At 39.7% G+C, this 15101-nt stretch overlaps 1 protein-coding gene across 1 annotated transcript in view; it reads right to left on the bottom strand.

Moving 5' to 3' along the window:
- The window catches only part of Hhla1 (HERV-H LTR-associating 1), a 33825-nt gene extending 24857 nt beyond the window's left edge, over window positions 1-8968 (bottom strand). Inside the window, exons 1-5 of the mRNA XM_013348914.2 lie at window positions 8890-8968; window positions 7832-7891; window positions 5509-5565; window positions 4730-4789; window positions 3890-3970 (exon numbers count right to left, since the gene is read on the bottom strand). Coding sequence (XP_013204368.1) covers window positions 3890-3970; window positions 4730-4789; window positions 5509-5565; window positions 7832-7891; window positions 8890-8968 — 337 coding nt within the window. The remainder of the gene's footprint in view (window positions 1-3889; window positions 3971-4729; window positions 4790-5508; window positions 5566-7831; window positions 7892-8889) is intronic.
- Window positions 8969-15101: the final 6133 nt, after the last annotated feature.

Genomic DNA, 15101 nt, shown 5'->3' with positions numbered 1-15101 from the left:
TCTCACTCATAGATTTCTGAGTCTGCTTTTGCATAGCACACAGGGTCACTAGACCAGAGTTGGCACCACCTACAAGGAACTAGACTCACCCACATCAATCATCAATCAAGAATACTGGAGGCATTATCTCATCTGAGGTTTACTCTTCCAAAATGACCCTTGCTTGCATCAAGTTGAAATAAAATTAGCTACTATATGATATTTGGCAAAGATGCTAAAAACATACATCAGAGAAAAGATAGTATTCTCAACAAGTGGTGCTGAAATCCAAGATGTCCACATGAAAAGAATAAAATTAGACCCTTACCTGTCATCTTATATAAAAATTAACTCCAAGTGGAGTAAAGATTTCAATTTGAAACCTAAAACATTAAAATTGTTAGAAGAAAATATAGCCAGTGCTCTACAAGATACAGACGTAGAAAAGGCATTTCTGAATAGGACTCGGTTTGCACAGTAATCAAAGACACAATTGACAACTGGTACATCATAAAACTAAAAAGCTCTGGACAGCTAAGGAAACAATCAATCAAGTGAAGAAGAAACATGCAGATGGGAAAATCTTTGTTAGCTGTGTATATTACAAAGAACTGATATTGAGAATATATAAAGAATTTTTTTTAAAATCAAAGAATTAAGAAAGTAAATAATTAGACGATGGACTGTGGATCTGAATAGAGAGTTCCAATAGAAGAAATAAAAATGTCCAGCAAATAACTCAAAAGTGTTCATCATCTTTAGCATTTATGGAAGTGTAACAGAAACAACTTTGAGATTTCATTTCATTACAGTCAGAATGGCTAAGCTCAACAAAACAATTCTCAACAAATATAAGCCATTTTCTTACTGGAGGAAAAGGAAAAAATTGTAAATGAACTTTCTAAGGAGGACTATGTGTTGAATGAAAACTAGAACCAATGGATACATCTGCAACAAAACTCCTGTGTCTGAGGCCCAGGGAACATTGCAGGAGAGGAGGTAAAAAGATTGTAAGAGCAGGGGACCAGGAAGTCTGCAGTGAGAATGCTTCTCCTAGATATGACAGTAAAGCTACACCTCCAATAGCAACAATATGGCTACCTCAACAGGACCAGAACAATTACAATATTAATAGACATGCTAAGAAGGAAAGGAGAGACCTCATGGGGCTCTACTCCTAGACAAAGAACTATAGGAACTAATGACTCCTGAGAGAGGGAGAATTAACCTAAGGGATGAGGCTCCTAACTGGTTATCGAATCTGAAATCATGTACACGCAAGTTACAACACATTGACTCAGCAGGTTGTCTATCATTTACGTGTCTATGTATCTATCTATCTGTTATATAAGAATCAAAGAAAAAAAGAGAGAGTGAGAGAAAGACATGAATTGAGGGAGAAAAGGAAAGGAGGAAGTAATATAATTATATTTTAATTAAATGTTTGAATAAAATGTTATAAACATTATTATATGTAATATCTAAAATCATTAATAAAAACGAGAAAAAAGAAACATAAAAGAAAATGAGAAAAAGTGAAGAAGAAGCTGGGCCTGGTGGCGCATGCCATTCACTAGTTAGTTATAGCACTTGAGAGGCAGAGGCAGGTAGATCTATGTGAGTTTGAGGCTAGCCTTGTCTACAAAGTAAGTTCCAGGACAGCGAGGGCTACTACACAGAAAAACTTTGTATTGAAAATCTAAAAAGAAAAGGAAAGAAAAAAAGTGAAGAAGAAAAACAAAACAGTATTTTGTAAGAAAATAGAATAGAAATACAGCAAATGAATGATAAAAATAAATACCAATATGCTATTTTTTTTAGAAGAAACCAGACTGTATTTTTTAGAACACAAGCAGGTAATGCCAAAAGGGCAAGGGTTTTAATGCAGGAAGCACAGCATACAGACACCGTTTTGGAGGGTACATTTTTTGAAGCTTGTGCCATATTTTATGTGAGAGATTATGCAGACTCAGCAGAAAGTGGCATGGCATCCAATAAAGAAAAACTGAGTATGAACAAAAACAATAACCAGCAGGGCACAGTATCCCCAAAAGTACAAAAGTAGTATTCATAACTTGGTGGTAACTAACAGTTCTCTAATTAGATACAAGGCCTTCCCAACAAGAAGGAAATCACGCCTGGTACTGGAAACACAGGGCTAGGACTGTTACGGATCTTGAAAAAGAACCTAGAAACCACCACTTTACTGAGCTAGTATAGCAAACTATATTATAAACATTTATCCTTATACCCACAGGTAAGTATAGCTCTTACTCCTCATCAAAGAAATGTCTTCTTGTAACAGACAGAAATCATTACAGAAAACCACAACTAATCAAAATGTAGAGAATAAGTGACTACGTGGTTCTCAACCCCAACTGATAAATATAGATAAATACAGAACACAGACTCAGGGATTGTAGGGGAAGAAGTGGTGGAAAGATTGTAAAAGGCAGAAAAGTAGGAAGTTTGCTGTGAGATGTTATCTCCTAGAACTGTCAAAGAAACTATACCCATGAAATCTTATCAATATGGCTTTCTAAACAAGATGTGAACAAGGAATACCACCAATAAACATAATAATATGAATTAGGAATCTACAGGCAAACAAGGAATGCTGACAGTAGGAGAAATAGTCTTCTCCAGGGAAGAGTCCTCAAATTGGTTTTCTAACACCAAATGGCAAACCCTGAAATCACATCCATATAAGTAACATAATATGGGCTGAGCAGCGGTATTTACATATTTAGGGAATATATACATATATATCTAATAGCAATTAAAGAAAGAGAGGATGCCAATCTGAGAAAAGGTAGTAGGATCTGCATTGGAAGGATTGGAGGTAGGAAAAGGATGGGGGAATAATGTAATATAATTATGTTTTAATTTTGAAAAGTAAATAAAAGAGATAAATGTAAACCACATAAAACCTACTGTAACAGTAGCTGCCATTGAACTCTCTGGTTTTCCTGAAAACTCCAGCAAACTCTGAATATCTTGGGTGTAGCAATTTCTCCAAGTTGTTGCAACAGATGTTCATATACTTAGAACTATGAAAATAAGAGCTACTGATAACCTCATGGTTGTAGAGGCCTGGGAATATGGTTTCCAAAATTCTGAGTTGTTTTAATAAGTGTGCCCCAAGTTACTTTTACTTGTACATAATGTGCAGACCTAGGTAATGCTATTCACATAGCCTTCAATGTTGAACTGGCATTCTATAGTCTTTTATTCTGCCCAGTATTCATTGCCTATGTATTCTCTTTATTGCTTAAGAATTCTGTTCATTTTTCTTCTCCCTTCACTAAAATAGAGATGCCCAGGGCAAGGGCTTTTATTTGGTTTGTTTCTTGCCTTACCTTCAAAATGTAGGATAGAGACTATCTGTGGTAGGTGGTTCAGAAACATTTGCCAAGTAATAGTAAATCAGAATATAAAAGATTCTTTCAATTCTTGTTAAAAATAAATTCATGGATTACCAATCAGTAAATACCTTCTTTCTGCAAGTTATTTTACTAGAAGCTAAAAAAATATATTCAGAAGGCTAATTAGGGCAATAATGTAAACCTCAGAACTCCTTTTGTCTTAAAACAATATATATTAAGGTATATAACTTAATAAATGTTCTTTCTTAGAAAAGCTTGTGACTGCAAATGACAGCTCTGCACATTTATCATGCTGGCTCTGCAGTTTGATTTCAGAATGCCCTCAGACCTCCTGCTTTATGTTGATGTGTTTGTTGTCATCATGGGTTCATCGTGTCATCAAATGGGACAACATGCTCTCTATTTTGAACACAGAGACACTGAGATACAGAAGTAGGATGTGTCATGCCAAATCACAGGCAGTCTTGAAAATAAACCAATAAAAGAGAAGCTCTCGTCCAGATGGTACTGAAATGAGCGGTTACCTTTTAAAGCTCTGCTGAGCATCCCATTCACTAGCTCTGTCAGGTTGAACGCAGACAGATCAACTGACCTTGCTGGGAGTTCTGGAAGAGAATCAAAAACATCTCTGGTGGGATTTTTCTCAGCTGCAGAAACAGTTTCTCATTTCCAAAATTGGATCAGAACTTCTTTAGGCACATGCTGAACACAGACCAAGTGCCAGACACAAGGGGCTCAGAGGTAAGCAGCAACTCATGCCAGGAGCTCAGTAGGTGACAGTCAGTGACACGTACTGTGACTCACATAGCACTTGCTTCCAGTGACTGTTTTATCTCTGCGTTTGGAGAGACCAGGAATTGACAGACTACCTCTCATCCATAGTGGGAGGCCCAAGGCCATCCTGAGAGCTCTCAGCACCTCTGATTTTGGAAATTGTGTTCTGGTTCATACATGGACACAAGCCTGGTAGGGTACTGGCATCTAATAAAATATTAGTAAATTTTCCACAATTTCAATGTATGGGTTTCATCCTCAGAAATGCATATTTAATAGAACCCAGACATCAGTACGGAACAATTAAGTCCCCCAGGAATTGGTGTATACAGCTACATGGGAAAGGCTGCCAGTTAAAATATTTCACACCTCCCAGGTGTTACTTGAGTACCTAGAAACATTAGTTGAGGAGGCTGACAGAGTGGTTGATGGTCTTCTTTATAGTACTAAAAACATTGTTTCCAATGTTTACCTCATGCTGAGATGGTGTTACCCCCTGATGCGTTGATTGGGAGTTCTTTTACAGAAGTGGAAAAAAATGCTTAGCAGTCTAGATTCCCATAGCCTGGCAAGGTCAGCGGAAGACTTACCAGTAGTTGCAAGAACCTGTACCCCCTTTACCAGCTTCTCTTCTCCTTTGAAGGCAGACTCTGGAAAAAGGAAAACCTTTTGTGACACAATGGAAGTCTCTGTTCCCAGTCCCAGGGATAATAAAGAAGGCTTGGTTGATTCTCAGGCTCAACAGAATAAGGACATTGAGAGACCCTGAGAAAGGAAGAGCCTAGGTCTTCCTTCACTTTACCGGTAATTCAGTTTCAGTTCTAGTCTTCTGACTGGCTATGGTCTAGAGAACCATATACTCACAAATACTCACAATGCCGAGTGTCTAATCTACCTATCTCATTAACTGAATCAGGATACTGGGCTTCGGATAAGAGAGAAACTGGCCTGACATTGCACACCAAACTGTGGGGCAAATGGCTGAGAACTCACTTCCTAGAACTGCAGTGCAATGGAGTTCCACAAACATCAGGCCAGCTACCTATGAATTTCTGGCTTCATGAAGCTTTTTGACTGTGACTTTGGAAGGAGGAGACTTACGAACAATGACAGTAAGTGTTATGAACACCTCTACTAGGGTACTAACCAGGCCAGAAGGGAGGGAAAGGCCTCTTTGAGGCAGTGGCTGACCCGGAGGACTAGTCACTTTGAACTAGAGGATGGATAATCACACCACACACGTTGCTATCACTGTTGCAGAGATGACTCTTCACGTAAATTACATATATATGCAGAAGAATGAAGGTATAGAATCTGAAAACGTGCCCACCATTCCTGAGTTGGTTGCCACTAGGGCTGGCCTCTGTACCTGCTGTGTAAAGGAAGGATCCATGTTTCTCCTTCCTGAGACCCAAGTTTCCAGACTCTGAAACAGAAGCTTCCATTAGTGACATTGTGCCAGAGGGCACCTTCTCACACAGTATGGAACATCCTTAAAGATCATCTTGTCCATCACACCTTTGAAGGATGGAGAGACAAAGACCCTGAGAATTTAAGTGATAGAACCAAGTTCCATAGCAGACAGAATTCAACGTAAAACCAAAACGCAGGCAGATGAAATCTTTGTTAGGACAACTTTGGGATGATTTTCATCTTGATTCAGATTTCATTATAGTAAAAAGATCTAATATGAGATCAACTCCTTTACTGTATTTTAGAAGTTTATTCTGTGACAGTTTCATACATGTGTGTATGCCCTGCTCATACTCGCACTTCTATCTCTCTAATCCTCCTCCTACTCCTTTCTCTTATGCTGGTTGCCAAGTCTTTCACATCTTTTTATTTTGTTTTGTGTTCCCCTTGGCTTAATCAGGGCCAGGCAGTACATCACAGAACATGGTCAACTTCCACTGGCTACATCATCAAAGAGAAGGACTTCCTATCTTCCAGCAGGACTCGACTGCCATTAGTTATAAATGATTCATGTGAGATAGTTATTGATAAACATGCTGCTGATTAACCCAATTAAATCTTTTAGTCCTTTCATTAAAGCCCAAACCAAGAGCAGGCTCATGCTTCTGAAAAGTCTCTTGGACACGAAACTCAGGCACAGGGATTTAAAAGATAAATACATAATTGGTTTCATCGGTGTTCAAGGGAAGGATTGTATTAGTGAGGCATTTGGGGGCAGCCTAGTAACACCTGCTTTCTTTGCAAAGCTCAGCATTCTTTTCCAGGCACTACATAATGTGTGAACTATGGTCCAGGTCATGGACAATCCAAGAAAGGTTGCCAAGGCAAAGGCTCTAGGTCTAGAAGGTTAAGTGACCAGACAGGCACAAAGGTAAGTTAGGATGTGATGGTGTTACCTTAGTCATTGCAGCTATCCTGGTCAGGCCCCATGAGCCCCTTCTCCCAGCTATAACTGCATGTTTATTGGCTTAGTCCGGTGTGAGCCCAATGAAGGCAAAAATAACGGATGTTAGTTCATGAGTGCACAGACACATCATACCCATAAAACAGCATTTCATGGCCATCCTCATTGCCCAGCTCTGACTTTCTTTCTGCCCGATCTTCCACAATGCTCCCAAAGCCCCCTCTACACAAATTTTTGCTTGAGAAAAATCTCTGACCAAACATCATCTACCTCCCTCCTTCCCTCCCTCCTTTCCGACCTTCCTTCTTTCCTTTCTTCCCTATCTTCCTTCCTCTTTCTTTCTTTCCTTCTTTTTGATATTGTGCTTGTTGATAATTTAATATAACATTTTATTAATTCTTTGAGGATTTCATACATGCATATAATGTATATTCACATCCACACCCCCTTCTCCTAACTCCCACTCCTCTGTTAGGTAGCAGTCTCCTCCTAGATTAAAGCATTCTGTCCTGCAGACAAGTTCATTAAGGCAGAAAATAAAGAATTCAGAACAGCATTAGGAATTCCCTTTAACTGTCCAGATTCACTAGGTTCCTTCCTCTCCAGGACAATATAACAGTAAAGGCTACTGAGAGACATTTTCCAATAAGCCCACCTCGCTGGCTGAAGCAGAGACCAGCTGAATTGCCTGGAAGAAGACAACACCTATTATGTTATCACCTTTTATTACTTCTGATTTCCTTTGATGTTGGAATTAATCTCAATTAAAAGGGAGAAAATTAGAGCCTCAAGCAGAATGAATAATTGTGAGAATTTATCACGTTCATACACAATATATTGGTACAGTTGGTGGCTTTGGAGAAAGAGAAGAGGTTTCTTGAGGAAGCATTTTAACTGCGTGCACATTTTGTACCATTTGCCTTCTGAAGCATTGGATTACTCTCCCTAAAAGTAAAATTTAGAAAATAAAGAGAAACTTCCATTCTCAATAAAAGCCAAACAAATATTAAAGAAGTTATCTTGCTTATCTTTTACATTCTGAAGGGATGTGCATCTTGGGCTGCTCTGTGGGGTGGTTTACAAGGCACGTTTCATAGGTAGTCCAATTTCAGAGCAGGAAAACCAGGAAAAGTAGAGGTGAGTGAACTATTTCAAAGGTGATGATGGCCAACAACAATACTTCCATTATAACCTCTTATCCTCGGATGGAATACCACTGTGTGTGCATTTAGTAAGATCCCCAGATGAAAAGACCCAGAGAGCTCCGGGAATCTGCTGGAGGTAAGTGAACTGGGAGGCACAACTCCCCATTTACCTGTTGTAGGTAGGAGAGCCATTCCCTTATCTTTCTTGCCTTCTCCTTTGAGACCAGATGCTAAAATTAAAAAGTTAAAAAAAAAGGTTTCACCAGAGAAGTGACAATATAGACACAACATCACATAGGACTTAGTCTGACTTCAATATTTCTCCATATGAGAGAACTGCTCTCTAGAACTGTGATATGATTTATTCAAAATCTCCCTTGTGTTTTGTTCATTTAATCGTTAGTCATCGCATATTTACCAAAGATAAATACGATTGAGACTGTTACTCAGCATCAGAATTTGTTAGCTACTGTGTGTGTTGGAGAGAAGGGAACTCAACAGTAAAAAGGGTAATAATTATAAATGTGAATGCAGATGACAGGGAGCCCGATCACATCTCAGTCACATGGAAGTGTGCCCTGGGAGGGCATGGTGAACTGAAATCTGAGGCTGAACAGTATCTGGGTAGGACCTAAGTGGCTGAGGGCTGTTCCACATACAGAGAATACCATGTGCCCCAGTCGACATTATCCATGAGTGTTTCTCTAAAGAGCTGGCTGAAGGTCAAGGTGTTGGAGCCTAAAGAAAGAAGGAGGTGGGCATTTATGGGAGTCGGTGAAGACGAAGTGATCAAGGTCATATGGAGTACACAAAGGACGTGGAATGGTATCCAAGCAGAGTAAATCATCCCTGACTTTGTCGGAATAAGGGTGGGAATCGTGGAGGAATACAATCAAGTGATGTAATCATCTATATATATAAAGATAGATCACATGGGCTGACAGGTAGAGAATGGAACAAAAGGAGAATTAATGAGCTAATTCAGAATATTTCCTTGGTGGGAGAGCAAACAAAGGATGGTGATGTGAACAGGATGCTAGAGGAGTAGAGCCTTCTATGATACTCGAGCACATGATTGTGTATTTTGATGTTTTGATCGAAGTGTTTTGATCAAAGTGCTTAAGATTTTGCATTAAAATATTACTGGGATTCTTCAAGCACAATAATACCCTCCTACAACACACACACACACACACACAAAACAGATACTCAGAAGTGAACGGCCCACCTGTATTCCAGAGAGAGAGGATACAGGCAAGGCCCATGCACAGTCTCACTGGAGGACAGTGCAGCAGGAAGCTCAGCATGCTGGGAATTTCTCTCCACCTATAGCAAAACACCTATAGTTAGCACCTATAGTTAGCGCTCTGATATAGAATCTGCTCTGGGAACAGCGCTGGGGAAGTCACTAGCACACCATCTCATCAGAAATCACGTCAGTTTGTGCAGAGATAACAAATGGACACCAGGGTTTCTTTGGCTTAAATTTGAAACAAAGCTCTTTTTAAAATTAATCTCCATGTTTGATTACGGAGAGGGAGCTCTGGCCCACAAAGTTACTAAAGAACTGCAATTAGTGGACTCTCTACCAACGTGTAGCTTTCTACCTAGTAACCTGCTAGCTGTGGCCTGCTTAGCTGTGGTCGTAGTGGGAGGGGAGAGCTGGTGGGTTAGGTACCACCATTTGTGTGCTTGGGTGGAAGGGATAGGCTTGTTTATAGTTAGAGTCTGTGTCTGAATCATGTGTCTCTGTGACTGAAGGGCCTGTGGTAGTATGGGTAAGGTTTGCACGTATATTCAAAGGGGCATTCACACAGTTTCTGAGATGAGAAATAGCCTCTAAAGACAAAATATTACCTCTAATGTTACTATTAATATAGTAAATGCTACAATTATGAATGGAGGTGACTATAACAACTTGTTGGACTTTGTGGATTTGGTGCTAGTCCTCTTGGAGAGTTTATTCTGTAGCATGACAACTAAGGCAGAAAACAATATAGCATGGTAGCTCATGTAGAACTTAATAGATTTATAATAATGACAAAAAATGTTTTGAGCACTTTCTGTGTGCCACATGCCACACAGAACATTGATGTACATTTTCTCTCATTGAAGCGAAATCTGATCAGCATTCTCTCCAGCTTAGGGCATGAGGATGATGGATACGGGATGAAATATGGTGAACTAACTGCTCCAGGACATAGGTCACAATGGCAACGTTACTGTGCCCTGCTGACCTTTGTATATAAAATGGACAGTTGAAAGTTTATTCTGAAGGTTACATAGGACCATGAAATCCAGTGCCTAGCGCAATTCTTGGTCTAGAATGGTGCCTAAGGATATTAACTGTTTATCATTCCATTATCTTCTGCTCTTTACCTCTCCCCTTCCTCTTCTGCATTGTCACAACTGTAGAGCCACTAAAATGACAAGCAAAAACAAATTCATATCAGGAAAAGTCACTGCAGCTCTACAATAGTTGTACATATCCTGTTGACCACCGATCATGTAAAAAGTGTCCTTTTACCAATAGTATGCTAAACTTCTTTACCTTAAGACCACAACTCCTGATGATTTAGCTCATGGAGGAAGTAATTAATTTTTCTTCAATTTAGAGTTCCATTAATCTCCATTCCTGGATCAACTATATATTAGGAGGACAGTGCACAGAAGAGGATGAAAACAGGGGGAGCACAGTTAAACTGAGTTTGAGACAAACAACGAGTATTACTTTAGTGTTTCTCATTCAGTGCTCAAGATAAGCCTGGTTTGGACAGGCAGTCAGAGGGTTCTTGAAAGAATTGCACCGTTTACACAGTAGATGGACTGGACTTGTACTGATCACTTCTGCCCTCTTCAGTATTCCTTTGCACGCTGAGGCTACTGTAGGGCAATTTAGGGCACCGGGTAGGGAACACGTGGCCAAGTCAGGTGCACTCCATTTGACTTTTGAGCTGAGCTTTGTAACCTGGATCTAACTGGACCTTCCCTCCACCCAAAGAAACTGAGCCTTACGACACAGGTATTTCAAAGCATGGTGTCTACATTCATCATTTCAAAGTGTACAGTTTGGCCTTCATATGCTTGTGTAGTTTTGCTTTCTAGTAACTTCTTGTTCTATTGAACTATTATCTGAAAAGATATAAGGGATGATTAAGATTCTTCTGTATTTAGGAAAAGTTAATTTTGTTGCTTAGAAGGTGGTCTATTTTAGAAAAAATTCTTGGTTCTGTTTCTGTTGGGTTGAATGTTCCATAGTTGCCTGTGAAATCTATTTGCTCTATGGTACACTTTACCTCTGGGATTTCCTTACTGGTTTTTACTTGAAAAACTACATGTAGGTAAGTGCAGGGTATTGAAATCACCACTATTACTGTGTCAGGATCTTTTACATCTTTTAAGTATTTGTTTTTATAAAATTAAAAATGCTAATGTCTGATACATATGTTTTTATGATTATATTTTCTTGATGAAGTATGTCTTTTAGTAATATATAGTATCCTTCTTTATCTCCTCTAAAGAAAAAGAAAGCATGGAGTCTAGAGCTAGACTTCTTGAACTTAGACCCTAGTTCTGCCATTTTTTAGCTGTGTAGGTTATTAAAACTATTTGTTTCTCAGTTTCTTTCTTCAGAGCTGTGATGAACATTAAAAAAATGTTCTCTGTGTATCTATCAGGAGACAACATCTTGCAGAGACAGAGCTATCCTAGCTGTTCAACCAATGATGCGATGTTCAAGAACATTGGTACTTTAATAAGCAAACAAATAATTTTCTCTGTGTGATAGATTTATAATTTTCAAGGTTGTATCTTATAAAATTTATATCAGCTATCAAATATTTTTCTTTAAAACTGTTCCTATTATTCAGCACATTCCCCCTGGCCATTATGATATCTAAGAACCACTGTTCCTTCAGTGAAACGTGCATAGAAGCAAAGCAACAGTTTTAATGACAAGAGTAAAGTCCCAAGGGATTAAGCCACCTGAAGACATGACACTTTGGCACATGTTTTGTTTTGAGCTGAAAGTTATTGAGAATTGAGAGATACAGGAAATAACTTTTTCAAAGATTCCTGTCTCTGACACAATGCACCCATTTCCAGTCAATGAATTCTGCCATAAATCCCATGTCTAGGGGTACTTTCCTAGCCATGAAAACTGGCAATGAGATGAACCTGCACAAGGAGCTCTTTAGAGTAAGCCTTGTCTTCAGCTTGCTTCCTCTTACCTTCTCATTGCACACCACCTCTAGAAGCTCAAATGACCCTTGCTTTGAATATATTAATTACCTCTTCATCATGGTACTGACCTCTCACTAAAAGAACACATGAGTCTCTGGTTTTCGTTGCCTCTTTGGGGTTTTTATTTCATTTCTGTGAGGACTGACATAAGCAGATGAAGTACTCCACTTTATTTAATCTAATTTTTGTTAGCTCAATTTGCAGAGCCCCAGGCGTTGCTCCTAAGAAGCAAAGTACTGACTGGTAGACTGTCCTCCATGTACTAAGCCTCCATGTTTGGATACAACTGCGTATTTGTTATTATTTTAAATGCCTACCATATTAGACAGGTAAGACCTTTTATATAGTATGAAGACCAAAAGACTGGAGGTAGAGTCCTTACTCATTTCATGGCTACATGGCTTCTAAAAGGAGAGCTGAGTGGCTCATGTCTATAAATTAAGCCTTCAAGTGGTAGAGTTAGGAGAATCATTATAGGTTCAGAACCAACCTAGGTTACATAGCAAGTTCAGACCAGACTGGAATACAGTGTGAAACCCTGTTTCAAACATATAAAAAAAATCAAAATTAAGCCCAAAACAAATCAAACCCAACCCAATAACATAACACTAAATAAGAGAGCTGGAAATTCATTCCTACCTGCAAAATATCTCCCTAGAATGTCATGAAAACTTCTAATGATGAAAACCAAATTAATGACCTCCTTGCATTTTACTGGATAAAAGGGCCAGAAACCCAAAAACTCTCCAGGAGACATATATAAAAGGTTATTAAAGCAGATAAAAAAGGTTATTAGGACAGATGAAATAGGCTATTGAGTCAAGATCAGCCCAAGAGTCTCATAATGTTAAACCACAATACTTCCTTATTTTTTTCAACAACAGCTCTGATGTTGGTGGCATGAGCAGTAAGAACTAAACTTTGAGAGTCTTAGTCATGAATGTATTGCTTCCAGTGAACAAGGATCACAAATCACTGACATTTAGCTTGAACAGACAAGTGCAAGTTTCCCACTGCACCGTGAAGGGCTCAAGATGCTCATTTACTGCTGAAATTACAGTGAGTCATAGAAAAGAAAAACTCACACAAATATCCAACAGGCATGAGCATCCACAATGATGTGAGCTATTTAATTCTCCATATATTTTCGTGGTTATTTGCTCATCTGATCTCTAGCTCAGCACCAGCTCCCTCGTCTTGGAGGGCAAGTAGAGGCTGAGTAAATAATTGCTTGAGGCCATTAAAACGGTGATAACAGGCATGGGTTTTAATCTCAGACAGCCACCTCTACGGCCTGTAGAGAAACTCAGAAAGGTGAGAGTCTGTCTTTTCAAAATATCTAATGAAGAGCAAGAGTCTCCTGGCAGGACTGTTGCATATGATAATCCACTGGTTTTCAAAGCCACCCTCCCGTTAATTTGTATTATCCGTACTCTGGAATTTGAAGAAACTGAAGCTTAGGCAGTAGCCATATCAATGAACCAGACCAGAAAGGAATTGTGTGTTTGCTGTCCACGTCCATGAGAGCTTTGAGTTTGACTTGAAACAGAAATTTAAACTTCTCAGCAGCTACCTTGCTGTTAATACATCTTGGGGGCATTCTTCCTTTATGGCTTCAATTTCTTGTATTGAAGACCATGTTTTCTTTATCTCAGAAGTGAGGACAATCTACCTCACTTGCTCAGGAATGCTTTAAGATTCTAATCAATACCATAAAGGAAATGGGAAGCAACAGATTGGGATCAAAGAACAGAGTCTTTGCTCAACATGGTGGAGATGTGGCAGAAAGGACTCGCCTATCACTCAGCCTCCAGGATCCAGGACACAGGAATTATAGCATTCCGTGGCTGGCTTCCAGCTTTCGGGGTGAGGAGACGAAAGGCAGCTTAAAATATCTATAGTATACGACTCACCGGTCTCCTGAGCAGGATGAATGACTTCAAAGAACTTAGACAGCCAAGGAGATTAACAGTGAGGTCAGAATGGCAGGGTTTATATGAGTTCTTAGTGAAAGATACAGGGGGTGGGGATTGGAAAGGGCTTCATAACTCTGCTTTAAATCCTCCGGGGGGAAAAAAGAATAATAATCCTCTCCAAAACTCTGGACAATGAGAGGATCATCTCCATCAGAGAAAAAATGCCTGTGTGATAAGCTGAACAGAATCCGTGAGCTAGATGACAAAGCCGCGATTCAACCCGGGATGGGAAAACTTCCCTGACAGCAATTACTGGGCCAGGGGCAGGGGTGTGGATAGCACAGAAGGAAGCAGGTGATGAGTCCCTCTTCCTGTCCTGGATGTCTTTGGGCTCAACATCACCTGGCACATAGCCAGCAGACTTCTGAAGAAGGGGCCAGGCTGAGGCCAAGGTTGTCAGACCCCTAGAGTAGGAAAGTCAAGCCAGCCAACTGCCCCTGTGCACAAGACTTTTGAACTCAGGACGGATATCAAGTTTTAAAGAGTTGTGGGGGAGGGAATCAAAAGAGTAGCTTTTGATATTAGAAACTACATAGACAAATTTCAGGACTAATGGCTGTGTGTGGGATAAAACCACTATATGATGTAGATTTCCCTAGATCCAGAGGTATCCCAGTAAGCAAGCGAGGGTCCAGGCCTACAGGCCTGATGTTTCTATTTGGGGAGATTGTTGGTTCCCTCAAGGTCACTTGGTTGATCTACAGAATAGAGATCATAATGGTGGCTATTGCATGGGATTGCTGTATGGACATAGGAGTCATACAAACCGTCACAGTGGTATTTCTTAGAAATTACCCTCTGACAGCTTAGGAAGCCTGCATTTCTGATCTTTTGATTGTTTCCTATGAAACACAATGGCTGTGTTCATAACAGTCTTAGGAGAGGCAGCAAGAACAAAAGCCACAGTCACTGCTGTGTCTCCATGGTTGTGTGGCTTTGGGTATTTCACTTAACCTCTAAGCCCCATTTTCTTCATACTTGAAAGTGCATTGATGGTTAACCCTCTCTAAACTAGACATTCATATAATGCATGTAAAGCAGGCCCATTATATTGACTCCTAGTTCTCTGAGATGACCGACTCACTTCAGGGGAGCTCATATCCAAGATCTTAGCTCCTAGCACCATCTCTAGTCCTTCATTTCCTCAAGCCTAAACTCTATGTACTATGTGAGCACCGTATCCGAATACCTCCACTATCATCAAGCCTTTTGTTATTTTTAT

This window comes from Microtus ochrogaster, chromosome 15, assembly GCF_000317375.1.
Source record: "Microtus ochrogaster isolate Prairie Vole_2 chromosome 15, MicOch1.0, whole genome shotgun sequence".
NCBI lineage: Eukaryota > Metazoa > Chordata > Mammalia > Rodentia > Cricetidae > Microtus > Microtus ochrogaster.
The sequence above is the reverse complement of the archived record's forward strand: the minus strand, read 5'-3'. Positions and strand labels throughout refer to the sequence as shown.